Below are 21,622 nucleotides of genomic sequence, written 5' to 3' on the forward strand. Positions count from 1 at the left end.
TTCTGCAACTCAGGGTCTGTGGCTCAAGACCAAACAGTGACATTCTGAGGTTAAAACAGAACTCCCAACCAATGAAGTCCCACCACAATCATTACATTCCTGAATGCTGTAAAAACCAGAGGTAGTCTCTAAATCAGTGTCATAAGTGAATACACTGTATTTGAAATTAAAACATTGGCCTTTGAAATGTGTCTTGCTTGTTTTTTTGGTTTTTTGAGACAGGGTTTCTCTATGTAGCTTTGAAGCCTTTCCTGGAACTCACTCTGTAGCCCAGGCTGGCCTTGAACTCCTAGAGGTCCGCCTGCCTCTGCCTCTCAGTGCTGGGATTAAAGGTGTGTGCCACCACCACCTGGCTGTCTTGCTTATTTTTGAGACAAGGTTTCTCTGTAGCCCTGGTTGTCCAACAACTCACTCTGTAGACCAGGTTGGCCTCAAGCTCAGAGATCTACCTGCTTCTGCCTCCCAAGAGTTGAGATTAAAGGCGTGTGCCACCAGGCTAGGCTTGAAATGTGTCCTAGACTTGATCTTTAAGAAAGAAAGGCAGTTTCTGATACAATTGAATCAACACTTGGCAACATTTTAATACCCAACTTCAAGTATTTGGCAACTTTCTAACATTTTCCTCACCTCTCCCAAACCCAATAAAAACCACAATGTACAAGCCTCTCACATTATACCCACAGAGACATGATTTTGAGACAGCAGCCACGCCTATTTTCCCTTAACTCGTAGAACGATTCTTCACTCCAATGGACTGGACTGGTCATCAGGTTTTGATGTGTCCTCCCTGGCTGGCATCCAGTGTTTCTCTTGACACCTGCAGCCTCCAGCTTGCTCTGTCCTCTTCAGAAGGAAAACCACAGCCATCGCCCTGGCGCCATCCCTGGCTTGGTCCAATCAATAAGGGCTTATTTCCTGTCCATTTGCTGAGGTCACAGGAGTGAGTCTCATTAATTATTTCTGTTGCTGCAGCCTCAAGTGTGCTCTGGCGTGACAAGTGAAAACTGTGTGACCTTTTTTCCTTCTCATTTTGTTTGTAGTGGTTCCAAAAAGATAGATTCATTAAGTAACTGAGATAAAAGAACAGGAAAAAAAAATACTTACGTTTTAAAAATCATTAACATCTTAGTTATTTCATCACAAAGCTCTCCTGTCCACCCCATTCTCTGGGATTTCAGCTAAGGAACAATAGTGTCTTTTTAATTTGGTGTCATGAAAATCTGGTCACAGCAAACACAATGTTTTCTAAAGCTGATCTGGCCTCTGAGGGAGGGAAGCTCTCCAGGGCCTCCAGTGCCTTGTTTCCATGGTAACGACACAGGTCAATAGCTGAAGTCACACCTTTGCCAGCTTTGATTGTTTCTCGCAACTGTTAAGAAATAAAAGCACAATAAGTCAGTTTTTGGTTGTACAGTGAGGACTACAATTTAGCTGGGGTATGTGTTGGGAACAAAGGCAAGGACAGATGTGAATCCAGTATTTCTGCACGGAGGAAAAGGGCCATCATTCCAGGCCATCTCAGCACCGTCCCTAAGGCTGCAGGAGTGTGCTCCAGAGCAGCACGTTAGGCTGCAGTCAGCCCAATCACATCTCCTCCCACACCCACCCCTTGATCTGCTGAGAGGGCCGCGCTGGGAGGGCAGGAGAAGGCCAAGGGGGACTTCTCTGGCATTCGGAATTCAGCAGCCTGGTGTTTCATTCCAGGAAGCCTCCTCTAACATCTCCATGCAAATTTAGATTAAAACAGTAACAGACAACAACCAAAACCTCATGTTGACACAGTAATCGAAACGAAAATTCAAGGAAGACATCTATTATTAAATCTGACTATGACTTATTTAAAACAAAAATACTCTACTTGGAAAGAATGAAACAAAGCATTTTTGTAAAGAATAAAATAAGCTCTCACTACCCAACAAACTGACTTCCAATTTCTCTCTGTGACTGTAAGAAAGGACCAAGGGCTGAGGAAGAGTGGCACTCACCCTTAATCCCAGCACTTAGAAGGCAGAAGCAGGTGGATTTCTGGGAGTTAGAGGCCAGCCTGGACTGCATGGCCAAACCCTATTTCAAAAACCAACCAACCAACAAAAAACAAAAAGAGGGGTGTAGATCTGGCCCAGCGTGTGCTGCTCCTCAGAGGACCTAGGTTCAGTTCCTGGCACTATGCGGGCAGCTCCCAACAGCTGTACTCCAGCTCCAGGGGATCTGGCTTCCACAGGCAACGGCCCTCCTGAGTACAGACCCATACACATAACCAATGATAAAAAATCTTAAGAGAATCAAACAGAATGATTACGACTTAGGGCTGGAAAAGGCTCCCTCTGTTGTCCTTCAATTACTGTGCTCCAGTGTGATAGTCTTATCAGTGAACTCTTGGAAGGCATCTCTCATTCCTGCAGTCAGGCACCAGGCAGCCCAGGCTAGCTTACCAGAGGCTGAATCCTAGAGCCTGGGTGGGGCCAGGAACAAGACTCCATCTATGAGTCATGGAAGATGCATGCTACTTATGGCTGCAGCAAGGAACTGCCCATGTGAATTCCTCTAGGGCTTTCCCTCGGGCACTGGGGACAGCCACATAGCAGAGATATTCTTCAGCCTGGATACCTGAGTCACAGTAGGGAGTGCTGTATGTCTCTCCTGCCTAGGACAGATGTGGACATTTTCTTGTTTTTTTGAGACAGGGTTTCTCTGTGTAGCCCTGGCTGTCCTGTTACTCACTCCGTAGACCAGGCTGGCCTGGAACTCAGATAGGCCTACCTCTGCCTCCTTGAATGCGGGGATTAAAAGCTCGAGCTACCACAGCTCAGCTCTGATGTGGACATTTCCACTGATGCCCTCATCATGGGCCCTCATCCATGCAGCTCTGCTGGAGCTCTGATTTATGTTCATTCTTTTCTACTGTGCTACTGGGGAATCTCATCAGCCCCCAGCTAGGTTATATTTCACAATTACCTCCTAAAGAGCTTTCCCAAACCATCCTGCACTCCCATACTCCATCCACCACGCCACATTGGCAAGAAGATTGCAATTTCTACTATACTGCAAATACAGTCTTGTCTAAAATCTGCCGCTACCTTCCGACGGCCTTAGCAGTCCAAGCTGTTCCAGGAGAATGTCAGTCCTTTTCCAGTCTTGCTCTACCCAGCTTCATTTTCTCCTGTCATGCCTTTGCTCATGTGTTAAGGGGAATAACTTGCATTTTCCAGAGCTGACATACCGGCTCTCCTGGGGTCATCTTTCCATGTGTAGTAAGCCCCCAGATCTCACCTGGACGGAAGGCCCTCTGCTCTAGGGTGACGGCACTAGGAGTTAGCTGCTCTTCTTCCTCTACGCTCCCGGATTGTCCTGTGTACTCCTGGAGCACAGTATTATTACAGTGCTGTGTTCTCATTTTCTCCTCACTCACTGACTTCCTTGTGAGACTTTAAGCTACATACTGCATAATTCATGAAACAGGAATAAAAACTATATGCTGGCTTATTATTCTAATTATACAATCAAGAGGTCAGAGGTCCAGAGAAACTCGGTGACTCAGGATAATGGATGGAACGCAGCAAAGCTGAGATCAGAGGTCACATTTCTAATTTTCAGTTTTTCTTACACCGTGAGCACATGCACCCGTGTGTGTGTGTGTGTGTGTGTGTGTGTGTGTGTGTGTGTGTGTGTGTGTATCCACCAAATCATGGATGATGAGATCAGGCTCTCTCCTTCTACCTTTACGTGGATTCTGGGGGTCAAACTCATACCAAGCTTGTGCAGCAAGACCTTCTAAGCCCTTTCACTTTTTTGGGGGGCAGGGGGCAATATTACTTTGCCTGTCCTACTCACTATAGTCCCTGTCTGCCTTACACTTCAGCCTCTCCCAAGAGGTGGGATTACAAGCACGTACCACCATGCACCTCGGAGGCTGCATTCTCTGATGCCGTATTCTCCAGAACCACTACTAAACTTCAGATTCTGGGCACCCACACCGAGAGTATTCCAGCCTAGGTTTCCCTAGTTCCCCGCCAATGACGGAGTGCACAGTCAGCTTCAAGTTTCTGTTGTAGCTTTGCCCTTTGAGGGAAGCCCCTCAACTGTTCTCAGCTCCAAGTGAAGATGGCATCAGTTCCTCGGGGGGTGGGGGGGGTGGGGGGGGTGTTAGGGGCTTCCTGAGAGAGCACAGATCACTGCGTGGTGTAAGTCACTTTTCAGCTCAGCCTCTTTAGCTCTCCTCCGAGGCCTCAGCTGTTGTGGCCTAGGCCATTCCCCCTAATCAGATCAGATCTGTTTGGTCTGACATACAGGAACCTCAAAGGCAGCTGGACTCAGATCCTGAAGACACTTAGTAGGTAGAGTATGCCACCATTCTTTATCGGCAATCTCCTTGGACCTTAATGGACAAGTCAATATTTTAAATTCTAGGCTGGCAACTGCAGGCCTGTGGATATCTACAATAATTATGCGGAGTTTCTAAGAACTCACGGAGCACCTACTGCATGCAAGAGTGGAATGATCCTTCTCTGCTCATGGATCAGGAGCTAATTAAAGAGAAACTGAAACGCAGCAACACCAAGGCACTAATGTGGAGTATAGGTGCAGGGCAGGACAGCTAACGCTAACCAGGAGGGACTCCAGAAAGCCTTGCAGAGTGGGCTTGGATGAGCAGGGGCAGGGGCAGGGGCAGGGGCAGGGGCAGCAAGAGGACTGCAGGGAGAGAGGGCAGCAGAGGGCGGCTGGCAGGGTGTGCGGGAAGGGACGCAGCCGAGGAGGGCACAGCTTGCAGAATCAGAGTCAGGGGACCCAGGGCAGCTCTGAACCAGGCTAAGATGTTTGTAATTCTTCTTCTTCTTCTCCTTCTCCTTCTTCTTCAAATTTTAAATATAGAATAATTGAGAGCTACAATGCTGTGTGTAGGACTGCATGCCTGTAATCCAAGCATCCTAGCACTTTGGAGTTGGAAACAGGAGGATCAGGAGTTCAAGGCCATGTAAGAGGGAGGGAGACAGAAAAGGAGAGGGGAGAGAGAGGGAGAGGGAGAGAAGCTGCATGCAATGGTATGCTTATAAATTAGCTCTCCATGAAGCATTTGAAGATTTCTGTGGTATACTATGCCTATCGAGGTTGATTTCAAGCTGCCATGGGGCATGGGGTCACAAAATTCTTAAATATTTAATAATCACCATTAGGACTGGGCTTGGGCACACCCTGGGCAGCAGGGCGCTTCGCCCTGGTTTTCACTTGTGTCTCCAAAGAACGTTCGTTCACATAACCACAACACTGCGATCTCACAGCAGAGCTAGCTAGCAACCTCTTCAAAATCATTTTACTAGTTACTATTACTGTGTGTGTATGTGAGAGGGCCACGCTGTGAATGTGGGGACCAGAGGACAGTTTCAGGACTTGCTTCTCTTCTTGCTTCATGGGCTCTGGAAATGAAACTGGTTCTCAGGCTTCCACCAAGTGTTTTACCTGCGGAGCCCTTGCCAGCCCCGAGAGTGAACTAGAACAGTTAGATAGTTCCCTGTTATCTTGGCTTCAGTTCTTGTTGTAGCCTCAGCCCAGTATTTTTAACTAAAAAGAAAGCGTGTGTGGGTCTTCTGCTTGCATGTACCACACTTGTGCGGAGCCTGAGGAGGCCAGAAAAGGGTGTGGATCTCCCAGAACTGGACTCACAGACAGTTGTGAGCTGCCGTGTGGGTGCTGGGAGTTGAACCCAGATCCTCTGGAAGAGCAGCCAGTGCTTTTAACTGCTGAGCCGTCTTTCCAGCTCAGTCTAATGAGTTTTGAATGAAATAAAGAAATAAAAAAGGAAGGACATGACTGCTCCTAGGTGTGGTGGAGGAGAAAGTTTATTACAGATATGAGGGAGAGCACAGCCAGAGGCAGGGACATCCGGGAGAGTCCAGGGTGAATATGGCACTGACCTAGGCCATTTGAGGAGAAGGGGGACGGGAGAGGAACAGCCAAGAGGGGCGGCCTGGGCCAAGAGACTGGCATAGACAAAATGGCTGCTTTGTATAGCGGCCAGAGGAGCTGGGGGGAAAGTTCAGGGTAGGGGTGGGTACCCTAGTCAGGAAGGCCTTGTGAGGGATGCAGGGAGACCCTGGAGCCAGAATCTGCTTTGATATGTTAATGGATACCTCAGTCCATTTGTCCCAGGCTTGAGACCTAAAAGTTTTCAGCCTTTTTTTTTTTTTTTTTTTTTTTGCTTGTTTTGAGATAGGCTCTTACTACGTAGCCTCTGGCTGACTTTGAACTTGGAAAGATCCTGTCTTTGTCTCCCATTGCTGGAATTACAGGCATGTGCCATCATGCTCAATTCTGGAACAACATTTTAGTATCTTTATTATTTGATCCTTGTCTGTTTTTCTTTTTCCTTTGGAGACAGAGTTTTGTTATGCATCCTTGTGTGTGAGCTAGTTTTCTGTCAACTTGAACAAGCTAAGTTGTCTGGGGAGAGGACCCTCAGTTGAGATACAGCCTCCATCCAGATGCCCGTAAGAGCTCTGTAGGACACTGTCTTGATTAATGATTGACGTGGGTGGCTCAGTGGTGATGCTGAGTGGTGGTTTGAGTGGTATAAGCAGCAGGCTGACATGAGCAAGCCAGAAAACAGCGTTCTTTCACAGCTTCTGCTTCAGTTCCTGCTTCCAGGTTCCTGTCCTGAGTTTCTGCCCTGACTTCCCTCAGGGACAGCATGTGACCTGAGAGTTGTAAGAAATACACCCTTTCCTCTCTAAGACGTAATCTCAGTAATAGAAACCCTAACTAAGCGAGGCTGTCCTGAAACTTGCTATGTAGTCAAGGCTGGCCTTGAACTTGTCCTAGTCCTCTTGCCTATGTCTTCTGGGTACCAGATTATAGGCGTGGGGACACTGTGCCCAATGACACAGTCATTTAAAAAGAAACAGGCTATGCTGCAGACTATTTTTAAAAGAATTTATTTTTATTTTCTATGTGTTGGTGGCCTGCATGTGTGTCTGTGTGAGGGGTCAGATCCTGGAGTGACAGACAGTTGTCAGCTGCCATGTGGGTGCTGGGAACTGAACCTGGGTCTTTTGGAAGAGCAGTCAGTCCTTGCTGTAAAATATTTTTATGTTGTCAGGCGGTGGCGGCGCACGCCTTTAACCCCAGCACTTGGGAGACAGAGGCAGGCGGATCTCTGAGTTCAAGGCCAGCCTGGTCTACAGAGTGAATTCCAGGACAGGCACGAAAACTACATGGAGAAACCCTGTCTCAAAAAAACAAAACAAAAACAAAACCAAACAAACAAACAAACAAAAAAAGAAAAAAAAATTATGTTGTAAGATATTTTGTGAATTTTATTTTACTTTTGAGACAGAGTCTCATGTAGTCTAGGCTAGGCACCAACTCACTGTGTAGCCAAGGATAACCCTTGAGCTTCTGACCTCCCTGTCTTTACCTTCTGAATGCAGGGATTACAGGCCTATGTGCCACCTGCCTCCTTTATTGAGCCCAGGGATTCATATGTGCTAGGCAACTGTTCTTTCAATTGAACTACACCTCTAACCCTTCTGTGAACTTTACCGAAACAGGTTCAACTGAATATTTGATGGTAGCTATAGAGCATTTAATATTGTAGTCTGGTAGACCACTTTCCCTAGAACGTTCAAAGCCTTAAATTCCATTTCCCCAGAGCCCAAGGGTGGAAGGGCAGAACTAACTCTCAAAAGGTGTCTTCTGATCCCAACACGTATACTCTGGCACACATATGCCACACACATCACAATAGATAGTGTAATTTTAAAAATTATGGGTAAAATGTTCTTTGAAAAGATACATTAATTTGAGCTTTAAAAAGCTGAGAAGATTCACATAGGCAACTTTAAAAAGCCAATGTGGGCACATGCTTTTAATCTTAGCACTCAGGAGGCAACAGGACCAGCCTGGTCTGCATAGCAAGCTACAGGCCAGCCAGGGCTATGCAGTGAGAGCCCGTCTTAGAAAAGAAAGAAAAGATCAGATGCCACTAGATGTGGTGGCTCACAGCTGTAATCCCAGCATGCCGGTATCTCTGTCTGTCTGTCTCTGTCTGTCTGTCTGTCTGTCTCTCTCTCTCTCTCTCTCTCTCTCTCTCTCTCTCTCTCTCACACACACACACACACACACACTGTACACACACACACACACACACACACACACACACACACACACACACACTGTAGATGCCAAGGTCCCACTCACAAAGATGGAGTTGAAACCTGAGAAACACTTCCTAGATCACCCCCTGTTGTAGAATATTATTTTAAGGGCTGTTACTTCTGTTTATGCTGCATTTGTTTAACTCTGTGAAGCTGTGTTACTGTGCCTGTCTAGAACACCTGATGGTCTAATAAAGAACTGAATGATCACTAGCAAGGCAGGAGAAAGGATAGGTGGGGCTGGCAGGCAGAGAGAATATATGGAAGGAGAAATCTGGAGAAAAGAAGAAGAAACGAGAAAGGAATGAGGAGGACTCCAGGGGCCAGCCACCCAGCCACCCAGCCAGACATGGAGTAAGAGTGAAAGTAAAATATACAGATGTAAGAAAAGGAAGAAGCCCGGAGGCAAAAGGCAGATGGGCTAATTTAAGTTAAGGAAAGCTGGCCAGGACAAGTCAAGCTAAGGCTGGGAATTTATAACTAAGACTAAGCTTCTGTGTGTGATTTATTGGGAGCTTGGTGGTGGGGCCCCCCAAAAAGCAAAAACAACCAACAATACTTTGGCACCCAACATAGGGCCCGGATTTCCATGTAGGGCTTAAGAAAGCTGGGGAAAAAGAAAAAAAAAAAAGAGGCTATGTCTCCTTTAAGAGTTTCTGCCCGCTGGCAAGCCCTTGAGCAGCCAGTACATTAAGTAAGGACAAAAAAAACTAAGTAAATAAGTAAAAATGCCTGCCGCAGTGCACGCATCGGCATTCTAGAGCTCTAGGAAGGCTGAATGCAGTTCTTGGTCACCTACCTGACTGGGCCCTGGGTTTTAGGCTTGGCTTTCAGGACCTGAGAAGGGGCGGAGCCAGCTGAGAGCTGCTCACGGAGAATCAAAGTGTAGATTAGCAGTTTAAAGGTTTGCTCACATGGTCAAAAAGGCTAAAAGATATGCAGTAAAAGAGGTCCAGATGGAAAAAAACCTCTAAACAGTTACAGTGTGTTTTACAATGTATGTAGGCTTAAGAAACAAAGGAAAAGGATATAGTCATAGAAAAAAAAAATAAATAGTTTATAAAATAGTCTTTAAAGAGAGAACAAAAAATGAATAAGCCATGTAGAGATGGGAAATATTCAGGGAGTCTGGATCCTGTATAGTATTGTGTTAATTTTGAATTTTTTAATTGCTGATGGGCAAGAGACAGCTGCTGACAGACATGGGATTACGAACAGGACTGCAAAACTGAACCAGTCTAGATACCTTAGGGATATCTTAACTTCAAAAAAGAAGTAAAAAAGAGTATTTTTCAAATGGAAATAAAAAATGCTTTGGAGTTTTGTTCCCATAGGAGACGAGAGGTTGTGGATTCCTTCTAGAATGAGATGGATCAGATTTGATCAGGGAAGACCTCCCGAATCTTGACAGGTGATATCTATCAACAAAGATTATAGCTGGTCTTCCCAGGACTTGATCATTACCTCAAAATTTTCTCAGGGATCCCTGGGGATGCCTTCGCCCACAGACAACAGAAAGCATTTGGAAAACCACAACATCCACATTTCCAAGAGGGGTGTGGGAGGCTTTTGGTTATTTGGTGGGTTATGGATATTTCTTATCATTTAGGGGAATATAGAAATATAGGATAAAAAGATAACTATTAATCTCAGATATTTTGAATTGGCATGGATTTTGGTATATTAATACAGATTTAAGGTAATTTTTGTTACAACATATTGTGTGTATGTTTCTACTCTTGTTTAAAGGATTTTGTATACTGATACAAATTTAAAGTTAATTTTGTTACACTGTATATATATTTCTATTCTTGTTTGGGTTATTGTGCTTATGCAGGTGATTTAAAAATGCAATGTGTGGCGGCGGCGCACGCCTTTAATCCCAGCACTCGGGAGGCAGAGCCAGGCGGATCTCTGTGAGTTCGAGGCCAGCCTGGGCTACCAAGTGAGTTCCAGGAAAGGCGCAAAGCTACACAGAGAAACCCTGTCTTGAAAAATCAAAAAAATAAAAAAAAAAAAAATGCAATGTGTGAATAAGAAATGAGGTTAGTAGTTAATCTATAATAATCAAACTTGTAGCACATTAGGTATGTTTTCTAGATTAAATAGGTATATTTTAGATAGATAAATGGTCTTCAAACACTTCAAAGACCTATAAAATATGGCATTTCAAATGTTTTGTTAACATAAGATTTTTCATGATAATGAGATACATCTATCTGCTCCTGGCAGCACCAATTTACTTCAGACATGATGGGCACTGAAGAAACTGCTTATGGAGTTTGCTTTCCTTGTGGCAAGATTAGCCACCGGGCAAAGAAACTGCTCTTGCCTTTGAATGCTGACAATGTGTTGTGCAGATAGGACATGCAGGACACACAGGAAAGTGACTGATGAACTTTGCCAAAACAAGGCAGAACAGTCCTTCAAGGTTCCTGCTTCATAGAAGAAACTGCCAGACATTCTGCAGGACACAGAGGAAAGTGATTGACAAACTTTGCCAATATAGGTGGGACGGTCTTTGATATTTCCTGCTTCATTGAAGAGTCTGCCAGACCCTATGAGCCTGTAGGCTGAAGATGGATGCCCAAATCTTACAGAGGAACTTTGGATGATTTTCCATGCAGCAAGGTATCACTGTCATTCTAGAGTTTTTGGAAGTTGTCTGCAATGCACTTTTTGTTTACTTGAATAATAATATATCCTTCTGGGGTCTTTGATGGAGTTGAAGACTAGATAGTTACAGCTGCAGTTTTCCTTAGATAGGATAGAAAGTAAATTAGGTATAAAATTTTAGGTTCACTAAGATAGGATAGATTATGGAGTATTTTCTTTAAATTTACAAGACACAAATGAATTGGAATTCAGTACATTGTGAATGTAATCTTTACTTGATAATTGTTCTTACTGTATATAGTCTTACTATGTCAAAGTTAAAACCTTTCAACTCCCTCCAGGGATTATCCTAATTTGAGTGCACTTTACTTCATGGGGCATTTATTTTGGGTTACTGTGTTTTATTAATTTTGCTATTGCCTAGGCTGGCCTAGAGTTCTTCGGTTCATATGATTCTTCTGCCAGTCTTTCAAGTGGCTGGGATTACAGAGATGGCACCTGGGATTATACCATATGACACCTGGTAAGAGCACAATAATACCCATGTGCTGGTAAGATGGCTTCAAAAGGTGTTTGCCGTATGAGCCTGGGGACCTGAGTTCAACCCTCAGGACTGAGGCAAAGGTAGAAGGAGAGAATAGACTCACCAAAGCTGTCCTCTGACCTCCATATCCACACTGTGGCACAGGTGCCCACACATCATGTACATACGCAGGCACAATAACAACAAATAAGCAGATTTTTAAAATTCAAAAACCACTTCTTTACTGCTGGCTTCACGCATATTTTGACCGGCCAAAGCCAAAGCTGACGGACAGAAAGCATTTTGGTTTGAAGGCTTAAAACCACTCTTGACACAGGATACAAATAGGAGATATAACACACACACACATACAACACACACATACAACACACACACACAAAAAGGCGATTTGAAAACCACTTCAGACACAGGACATACAAGACACACACATATATAAAACACACACACATATACAGCACACACATACATATATAACACATACACACACATATATAACACACATACATAAATACAAAAAGGTGGCTTGTCAGTCTGTTTATTTCTCTGATACAGCACTTATGGGCACTAAAATAATTAAATCTAGATGCCAACCTTATAACTGTGGAAGTGTAGTCCACCTGAAATAAATTAAGCAAATCCCCTGCTAGAGGATCCAATTAAAGACATGTACAGAAAGAGAAGAGCAGGAAAGACGAAGTGCATTCTTACTTAACATTTATTAAACACCTGAGCAACACATGCTGCTCATGTGAGACCTGTCTGCTCTTGGAAGCTAGGGTTCAAGTTCTTTTAAAACATTAAAGAAGTTGCTGGTTATGGTGACCCCCCCACGTCTCTAACTCTAGCACTTGGGAGGCAGAGGCAGGTGGATTCTGTGAATTTGAGGCCAGTGTGGGCTACATAGTAAGATCCAGGCCAGCCAGAGTTATATAGTGAGACCTTGTCTCAAAAACAGGCAAAAAAAAAAAAAAATCCCTCAAAATCTCCAAGGGGGGTTCCTGGCATGGGATGTGCCTGGTTACAGAGGTGGAGGCAGCAGCCATTCTGCTCAAGGACATCAGGGAAACAACACCCCACCTCCTATCTCATGTTACCAGAGGATACTGGGATGAGATGACGAGTGATGGAGACAAGAGCCCACAGAGAACCAAACAACCAGCCACCCTTCCTTCCTTCCTTCCTTCCTTCCTTCCTTCCTTCCTTCCTTCCTTCCTTCCTTCCTTCCTTCCTTCCTTCCTTCCTTCCTTCCTCCCTCCCTCCCTCCCTCCCTCCCTCCCTCCCTCCCTCCCTTCCTTCCCCTTCCTTCCTTCCTTCCTTCCTTCCTTCCTTCCTTCCTTCCTTCCTTCCTTCCTTCCTTCCTTCCTTCCTTCCTTCCTTCCTTCCTTCCTTTCCTTTCTTTTTCAGACAGGGTCTCATCTGTAGCCCAAGTTGGATTGGACCTGGCAACAATCCTCCCGCCTCAGCCTACAAGGGCTGGAAATACATGCAAGCCACCACCCCTGGTCAGAGAATTTTTTCATAGGTTTTTCTATGTAGTCCAGGCTAGCCCTGAAATTATGGTTCTCCTGCCTCAGATTCCCGGGACAGGAATTCCAGGCTGTGATGATAACCCTATTGATTAGAAAGTAGGAACACTTTTTGCTTACTTATGGCCACACAGTTGGATAGAAAGGTGACGAGCATCTTGAAAACAAACAAAAAGCATGTCCTCTTGACGCTAGAGGAAAGCCAGGCAAGGTGGACTGCATCTATAACTCTATTACCGAGGACGTACCGAGTATGTAGTACTATGAAGTGAGCTGTGGGCCAGGCTGCACTACACAGGAGACCCTCTGTCAGAAACCAAAGCCCAAACCAAACCAAGTGACCATCATTATAGTCTCAGACACAAGGTGACAGCTGAGAAGGTACAGTGCAAACAGATCAGCGAAGCACCATCTAGGGTCATGAGCAGGAACAGGCCCAGAGAGGAAGAGCTGAGAAGCCAGGGCTCAGCAGCAGCACTCCCGCCTCCCTGTGGGGCATGGCTGGCACGTGCTCTGTACACAGCCCCAGGTGGTGACTGGGCTCTCCCGGATTTGCAGGCCCTGGCAGAGGAGAGGGCCACAGCTGTACAAACCGAAGACAAAATTGTCCGCTGGACACAGCCAACACAAACCAAAACACTCCTTTTTCTTTTCCTTTTTGGGTAGACAAGGCTGGCCCTGAACTCCTTCTTCCAACCCCGAGTGCTGGCTTTCTGATTTTTGTTTGTTTGTTTGTTTGTTTTTACAGCAATCCTCCTACAACTCACACCTAAGAATACTGGTGTGTGCCACCATGCCATGGTGCTGTAAGTGGCTTTAGACATTTTAATTTATTATTGCTGTGTGTGTGTGTGTGGGGGGGTGAATGTGGGTGCGCGTTTGTCACAGCCGTGTGGAGGTTCGGAGGATGACTTTCAGGAGTTGGTTTTCTCCTCCTTCCACCGTGGTCCAGAGGATCCAGTTCAGGACACCAGGCCTGGGAAACAAATGCTTTACCTGGCGAGCCATCTTACCAACACTGCTGACAAGCCTTTAACAATTATGGTTTTGTTACGGCATCTAATGAGTTTAAGAGAATTATTAATGCCATGAACAGACAGACAGAGGGGAAAAAGCATGAGGGTTCTGAGTAGAGTTCAGGCCCGAGACTAGAGATGCACAGCATGGCCAGGTTTTGGAAGAGACTCAGAGCCTCTTTGAAAATTTTGTATTGTTAATTGTATGTATACTAATTGTATGTTAATTGTGTATACATACATGTGTTTGTTAGAATGTGCACATGAGGGGCTGGAGAGATGGCTCAGAAGAGGTTAAGAGCACTGACCGCCCTACCAGAAGTCCTGAGTTCAATTTCCAGCAACCACGTGGTGACTCACAACCATCTTTAGTGGGAGCTGATGCCCTCTTCTGGCCTGCAGGGATATGTGCAGACAGAACACTGTATACATAATAAATAAAATTAAAAAAAAAAAGAAGAATGTGCACATGAGTGCAGGTACCCACAGAGTCCAGAAGGGGGTGTCAGAACCCCTGTGACTGGAGTTCCAGGTGTTGGGAGAGCACCTAGGTCCTCTGCAAGAGCAGTGGACTGTATTAACTGCTGAGTCATCTCTCGGGTCCTTCGTAAGGGCTTTAAAGTATTGTTCCAGACAGGAAAATGTTCAGAAACAATCTGCCGCTAAGGCCCAACTTTAGAATCCCACAGGACTTGACTGATGGTCGAGAGGAGTTGGGGGTTGATGACAAAAACCAGGATTTAAAAGTGTAAAGTCCGAGACAGTCGTGGTGACATGTACTTAGTTCCAGCACCCAGGAGGCCGAGTGAAGACAATTCTGAGTTTGGGTAAACACATAAACAAAGCCGTGCCTACTGTTTTCTGCTCAACAAACAAACAGACAAACTGACTAACAATAAATGAATTAGGGGCTGGAGAGATGCTCAGGGTTAAGAGCACTTGCTCTCCCAGAGGACCTGAGTTTGGATCCCGGCACCCACGTCAAGCAGCTCACAACTGCCTCTTACACTATCAGGGGTCCAGTGTCTGCTTCCGGCCTCTGTGGGCACCTGCCCGCACATGCACGTGTGTACAAGCAGAGATCTACCATGCACACATAAATAACAGTAAGAAGTAAATCTAAACAAAGAAAAAAAGACTAAGTAGGAACTGGAGAGTGCTGCTGAGTGGTTAAGAGCACTCTGGGGTGGCTCACAAGTGGTGGTCATTTCAGTTCAGGGAATCTGACACCCTCTTCTGACTTCCATGGACACCACCAGGAACACACATGTGGTACACATGCATATATGCTGGCAAAATACTTACATATCTAATATATAAAAAGTAAAATAAAAATAAATTAGAGTCTGTAAGCTGAACAAGAACAAGAAGTAGCCTCTAGTATTTGAAATGATAAATCTGCTTTTAACGGAAGACAAACAGGAAAGAGCAGCTGCGGAGCGAGGTGAAAACTGTAAAACTACGGGTGGAATGGTGGCACACACCTGTAACCCCAGCACCCGGGGACGCGCGAGGATCAGAAATTCAAGGTCATCCTTAGCTACACAGCAAATCCAAGGCCAGTGTGGGCCACATAAGACTGTGGAAGGAAGGAAGGAAACAGACAGACTGAAATATACACTTGGAACACAACCCTGAAAGGAGACACTGTACATTCAACCAGCCAGTCCCAGGTTGTCAAGGAGGCCTTGGCTGCAGCTGTGAGCTCGGGATTCATTTTCGTCTAGCTTCTGCATCTGTCTCTCTCCAAGATCACCCATTCCCATCCTGAACATAACATTAGACCCCAAGACAAGCGACTGTGGGTCACCCAGCAAGCCTCTCCCTCACCAGCTTTGTTCGCTTCCTAAAAGCTCCCTCCACCTTCCGTCTCCACCCAGGGCACCATCACAGGTGTCCACCCACTCTGCTCCGTATGCAGGGAATGCACATGAACGTCCTTCCCAGCTATTGAAGGGCTGTGAAGACTCCCAAGAGGTGACAGCAGCTGACTCATGCCTTCAAGCAGGGACAAGACTCCAGTGATGATGAGATAGAGGGCCACGGATGCTAGGAAGACAGACATTTCATTGTCATGGTGTCCCCAGCAGAGGTTCATTTTCTTAGAGCGGAGCCCAAGCCCTTGCAAATATCAAGCTCACGCTTTTTCACTGAGCTACACTGCTGCTACCTGCTCTCATCCCCAGGGTTGGGAGTAAAATGGCCTACTGAACGAGAACTACAAATTGAGATAAAGCCACACTTCACAGTGATGGGCAGTGATTCGAAGGCTGTGCAAGAGCAGGAGAGGGACAGCGAGAGCACGCAGCATCCCAAGAGCACGCAGCAGCCCATGGACAAGCCAATCATAAGCCATTCAAGACTGAGAGGCAAACTGGGGCTTGGGCCCCAGGCATCACTCCCGTCACCTGGGCTGCTCTTTTCGCCCCACACCCCAGTGCCACAGAGAGTGCCTCAACGTGGGAGAGAGTGTGTAGTCCTTCTGTTAAAAATTGCATTTTTGAAACAGGCACTGAATTCTCTAAAGTAGCTGAGGATGACCTTGAACTTCTTGATCCTCCTGCCTTCACCTCCTGAATGCTGAGATTATAGGCATGCACCACCACACCTTTTACTTTTATTTTTAGATTTTATTTTTCCTGTATATGGATGTTTTGACTGCATGTATGTTTGTGTACCCCATGCATGCCTGGTGTCGTCAGAGGTCAGAGAAAGGTGTCTGACCCCTTGTGGCTGGTATTACAGATGGTTGTGACCCACCAAGTAGGTGCTGGGAATTGAACCCAGGTCCTCTGGAAGAGCAGTCAGTCCTCTTAACTGCTAAGCCATCTTTCTAGGGAATTGAGCCCAGGGCTTCAGCATGCTAGGCAAGCACTCTTCAAATTGAGATATATCCTTAGCCTACACTCCGTCTTTTGTTTATTTTAAATTTATCATTATTGTGTGTGACTTGTGTGTAGTCTCATGCACCATGCACACATATGGAGGTCAGAGGGCAACTCTTGGAGCTGGTTCATTCATCTTTACGTGAGTCGGGGATCAAACTGATTGCCAGCAAGCCTCTTTAAGCACTAAATGAATACCTTTTTTTTGGGGGGGGGGACATTTGACTCTTAGCTTCAGAAATAGCAGTGATTTTAAAGTTTAAATTTTGGAAAGTCAATCCTTCATGGCTAAGTCAGGGTTTGGTAAAGAACATGATAATACGGACTGGAACCTATGAGAGGAGCACACTAGAAAATGTTTGACAGTGCATTCGTACTGCAGATGAAAGCATCTCTAGCGCCATGCGGCCAGCACTCAATACTGGCTTTCTTTCCTTTACCACAGCTCTATGAGCTACTTAAATGAAGATGAAGGGGGAATGCATATGGAAATTTAATTTTCAAGATGTCACACTGCCAGAGAGACAGCTTACAAATGGACAACATCAAGATTGGAATGGTTCTGACATGCTGGACAACACCATTGTTAGCCAGTGAAACGTTCATCAGTGCTAATGGTGTAGCTGTGCACCTGGGTTTAAATAATTGTAAAAGCAAAAACTTTGATTTGGCAGGGACTCATAGAAAGTCTCAGAATCTCTGAAAACTACATTCTTTATCTAAGCCAAGACCATGTTGTAGATATAAAAGGCAAATGCACACTTTGTAAGCACTACCAGATGGTCCTGTCCAAAATACAGGTGTGGATGGTCTCACTGCTGTCTTTGAAAGTTAACTTAAATTTAAAAACGATGTTTAAGCTAGGCATGGGAGTGCATACCCTAATCTCAGCACTGGGGGCTGAGGCAAGGCAACCACGTCAATAACACAAGGGCATTCTCCAACACTACAAACACGAACATTAATATAGGGACACCTGTATTTGTTGCTTTTCTTTTTCTGTGATAGAACATGATGACGCGTGGAACTTGTAAAAAGGAAGTATGTTTTGGCCTGCAGTTCCAGAGGGGCGTTCATGATGGCGAGGGAGGAACGGCAGGAAGCTAACAGTCACATCTGCAAACACAGGCATGAACTGAGGTGGGGCAGCTTACGGAGTCTCACAGTGCAGTGCCCTCCAGCAGTGGACTCCTCCAACAGTGCCGCACCACCTCTCCAAACAGCACCACCAACTGGGGCCATGTGTTCAAATCCCCACCAGCCTATGAGAACATTCTCAGTCAAGCTATCACTCCCCTTCAAAACAAACAAAACAAAACAAAACAAAACTGGGTCTTACAGACTGGCCTAATACTAGCTACCTGAGGAGCAGGATTGTACCTCCAAGGTCAACCTATGCTAATGGCTGGCAAACATATTAGTAGTTAAAAGCACTTGCTACCATGCCTGATAACCAGAGTTTGACTGCTGGACCCACACAGTGGAAGGAGACCCAAACAGTAAAAGGAGACAACCAACTCTTCTGGGTTGTGCACATGCATACTCTACTGCCGTGGGATAACGCTTTTGTACACTGGTTTAATAAAACACTGATTGGCCAGTAGCCAGGCGGGATAAGCAGATAAGAATTCTGGGAAGAGGAAGGCTGGAGTCAGGAGACGCCAGGCCGCCATCCAGGCAACAGCATGTAATGGCACACAGGTAAAGCCACGGAACATGTGGTGATGTATAGATTAACAGAAGTGGACTGAGTTTAATGTAGGAGCTAGTCAATGGGAAGCCTGAGCTAATGACTGAGCAGTTTTAATTAATATAAGCCTCTGTGTGTTTACTTGGGTCTGAGCGGCTGCGGACCGGGTGGGACACAGGAAAAACTACAGCTACAAATGGCACCAAAACGCGGGGCAAGAGTTTCCACCTAAAACCTGAGAAAGCTTAAAAAAAAAAAAAAAAAAAAAAGGTTCTAAAATGGAGCTAAAAACAGCTGACTAGTTGTCTCTCTCAGGCCAGCCACAGCCTGCGGGCTTGAGTTATTCTATGGCGGGTTTGTAGCATGTGGGCTTGACCGGCAGCATGGCTGCAGATTCCTGCCACAGCGGCACCATCTCCAAGCAGCACAGTGTACTGCATCATGACAAATTTAGCTTTTGCTAGTGTATACACACACACACACACACACACACACACACACACACACACACACACGTTTCTGGGCTACACACTGCTGGATGAAAACATAGACTCTCTGCTTCCCATACTTGGCGGTGAGTCTGGTTCCCAGAGCTGGTGGTAAACGTACCACAGCAATGTTGGGAAAATGAGGTGGGCGGAGCCAGCAGCCAAAGCTGCCATTTCAGTCCTAGTAATGCTGCAGTTTAAAGCAATAGATTCACAATAAGACAGATTTAGATGGAACAAGACTTTAAATGGTTTATAGTGTGTGTAAAAATGTACATAGTCTTGGAAGAGAGAAGAAAATGAATATAGACAGTTATGTAAAGAAATAGTTTAAAAAAATAAAGTCTTTAAAGGTAGTATAAAAAATAAGCCACATAAAGATGGATATTCCACAGAGAATCTGGATTGTGTTGTTTTTGATATTTTTAATTGTAGAAAGACATTGATTGTAAAGGCTGCTAAATTAAGCCAATATGTATATTTTAAAGGCATTCTGACTTCAAAATTTGGATCTAAGGATATGTTGCTTTGGAAAGGAGGCTCTGTTTTTATTTCCACAGGAAGCAAGCAGCTGTGGATTTGTTCCAGGTGGATCAGGTTTGATCAAGCCAGACCTCCTGAACATGAACAGATGGTGCCTATCAACAAAGGTTATAGCCGGTCTTCCCAGGACTTGACCATTATCTCGAATTTCTTAGGATCCCCATAAGACTACCAGTGCCTCCTATCAGCAAGAAGTAGCCTAGAACACTACGCTCACATTTAAAAAAAAATGGATTATGGATGTTTGCCTTTGTTTAGGTTGTTGGTTACAAATTGTTATTGTTCACAGTCAATCTCTTTCTAAAAGAAAAAAGGAGGATATGATATAGAAATATAGGATATAGATATGATAGGATGAAAGGGTAGAGTATTGAATCTACAGGCTGCAGCTGTCTCTAAACAGGTGTACACAAATCTTGTCAGGAGTGAACCAAAATACAGGTCAGCGTACTTGTTTTAGGACTAGGGCAGGGAGCACTTCCTCAGGGGGCACCATTGCGCTGTGTACTAGGCAGCCTTTGTGATGAGCCTGGCTTTATGATGTTGTCACGAACAGTCCAGTCCTTTCACTGAGCTAGGAAGCCAAGGGTTGAGGGACAGGGATTTACTTAGCCCAGTCTCTACTTGACACACACACCACCAACTGTGTTTGCTGGTCCTGCCAGCTCTACTGTTACCTCAGTAATTCTGCTTGAAAATCAAGGGTGCCCAGCCCCCTGGTTATGCAGAAAGGATGGCTAAGCACATTACCCAGGATCAATACTCTGTCGGATGGAAATGGGGGAGGCTTGGTGTGCTTGCAGGAGCTGTACAGAAAACACTGGGGGATGGCTTCAGATACACCAATTACAGAGATTACAGCTTTCTCATGGACCAGACAGCTTGATAGCTCAAAACCCCTCAATTCTGCATAAAACCAGACTATATGAATAGTGTATGAGTTTGCCAATGACAAAGACTTCTGACTTCCTAAAACCACGTTCAAAGCTATACAGAAGTGCCTCTCTTTTCTTCTCTCTCATAATTTCAGAAAATCCATTCCTCTCCACTGTTTTTTTTTAAGAGGAGGAAAAAGTACTCCCTTTTTATCTACTTCAAACCCATTTTAATGACCCAAACCAGCTCTCCTAGGGGTCAGAAGGCTCTACCCTCTACATAAAGACACACAGGCTCTCCCTGTGCACAGGTGGTTCCCAATGCCACAAACTGGGAGAAATAATTGAATGCAGCTATCCCACAGAGCAGCACACTCACGGACAGCATTAGCCTGCAGGGCATTCTTCCACAGCTTTCCAGACTACGAGTCTAAAGATCTCCCCAGCTAGGGCTTTGTTTCAACCCAAGAGGTACAAGGAAGGGAAGACGTAACCATTTGGTTACACATATAGATGAGGAGATCTTATGGAAGGGGGACAGTACACAGAGGGTGATATGAAGGAGAAAAGGGGATTAACTGGGAGGGGCATTGAAGTGGAGAGAAAGAGGAGGGTAGGGCAGAGGAGGGGGTGGAGTGAGGGTTAACGGACACTAAGGATGCTTGAAAAGTCATATGGAAACCTATTTTTTTGTTTCTTTTTTTCTTCCTTCCTTTCTTTCTCTCTTTCTTTTCTTTTTTTAAGAGAGGGTTTCTCTGTGTAACTGCCCTGGCTGTCCTGGAACTCTATAGACCAGGCTGGCTTCAAACTCACAGGGATCCCCCTGCCTCTGCCTCCAGAGTGTTGGGATTAAAGGCATGTGCTACCACACCCAACTCAGGAAACCTACTATTTTAACACACATGCATGCACACAATTTATTGGCATTACCCTACAGAGAAGGTAATTTGCCATAGGTTGCCAAATAAAAGCCCAGTTTTAGTTGTGGAATACCTGCCCTCAAACTGTTGTTCAAGGGACCTTGGAGGCCCCGGAACAACAGGCCATTGCCATTGCTCTAATTTGCCCACCAGAACTTGATAGTTAGACCTTATGCTTAAGACACCAAAAACTTCGGTCACAGAACATGGAGAAATCGAGTTGGCATTGACCAAGAAGCGTCCCTCCTGCTTGCTGGCTTTCATAGTACCAGAAGGTGCTGTGTAGGTTGCTCAGGGACAAAAGTTATCGATAGTTACTCAGTTGTGAACACTATGAGCTATCCAATAAGGAACGGCTGGCAAGAAATGCCC

At 45.3% G+C, this 21,622-nt stretch overlaps 1 protein-coding gene across 2 annotated transcripts in view; it reads right to left on the minus strand.

The window, feature by feature from the left end:
- Positions 1–544: 544 nt before the first annotated feature.
- The window catches only part of Pdss2 (decaprenyl diphosphate synthase subunit 2), a 248,067-nt gene continuing 226,989 nt past the window's right edge, over positions 545–21,622 (minus strand). For both annotated transcript variants that reach the window (XR_006064394.2, XM_006982760.4), the window contains one exon: positions 545–1,369. Coding sequence is in view for 1 of the 2 variants with exons in the window: in XM_006982760.4 (XP_006982822.1) it covers positions 1,211–1,369 (159 nt within the window). In the remaining variant the exon portion in view is untranslated. The remainder of the gene's footprint in view (positions 1,370–21,622) is intronic.

Source organism: Peromyscus maniculatus, chromosome 16 (assembly GCF_049852395.1).
Source record: "Peromyscus maniculatus bairdii isolate BWxNUB_F1_BW_parent chromosome 16, HU_Pman_BW_mat_3.1, whole genome shotgun sequence".
Classification (NCBI taxonomy): domain Eukaryota; kingdom Metazoa; phylum Chordata; class Mammalia; order Rodentia; family Cricetidae; genus Peromyscus; species Peromyscus maniculatus.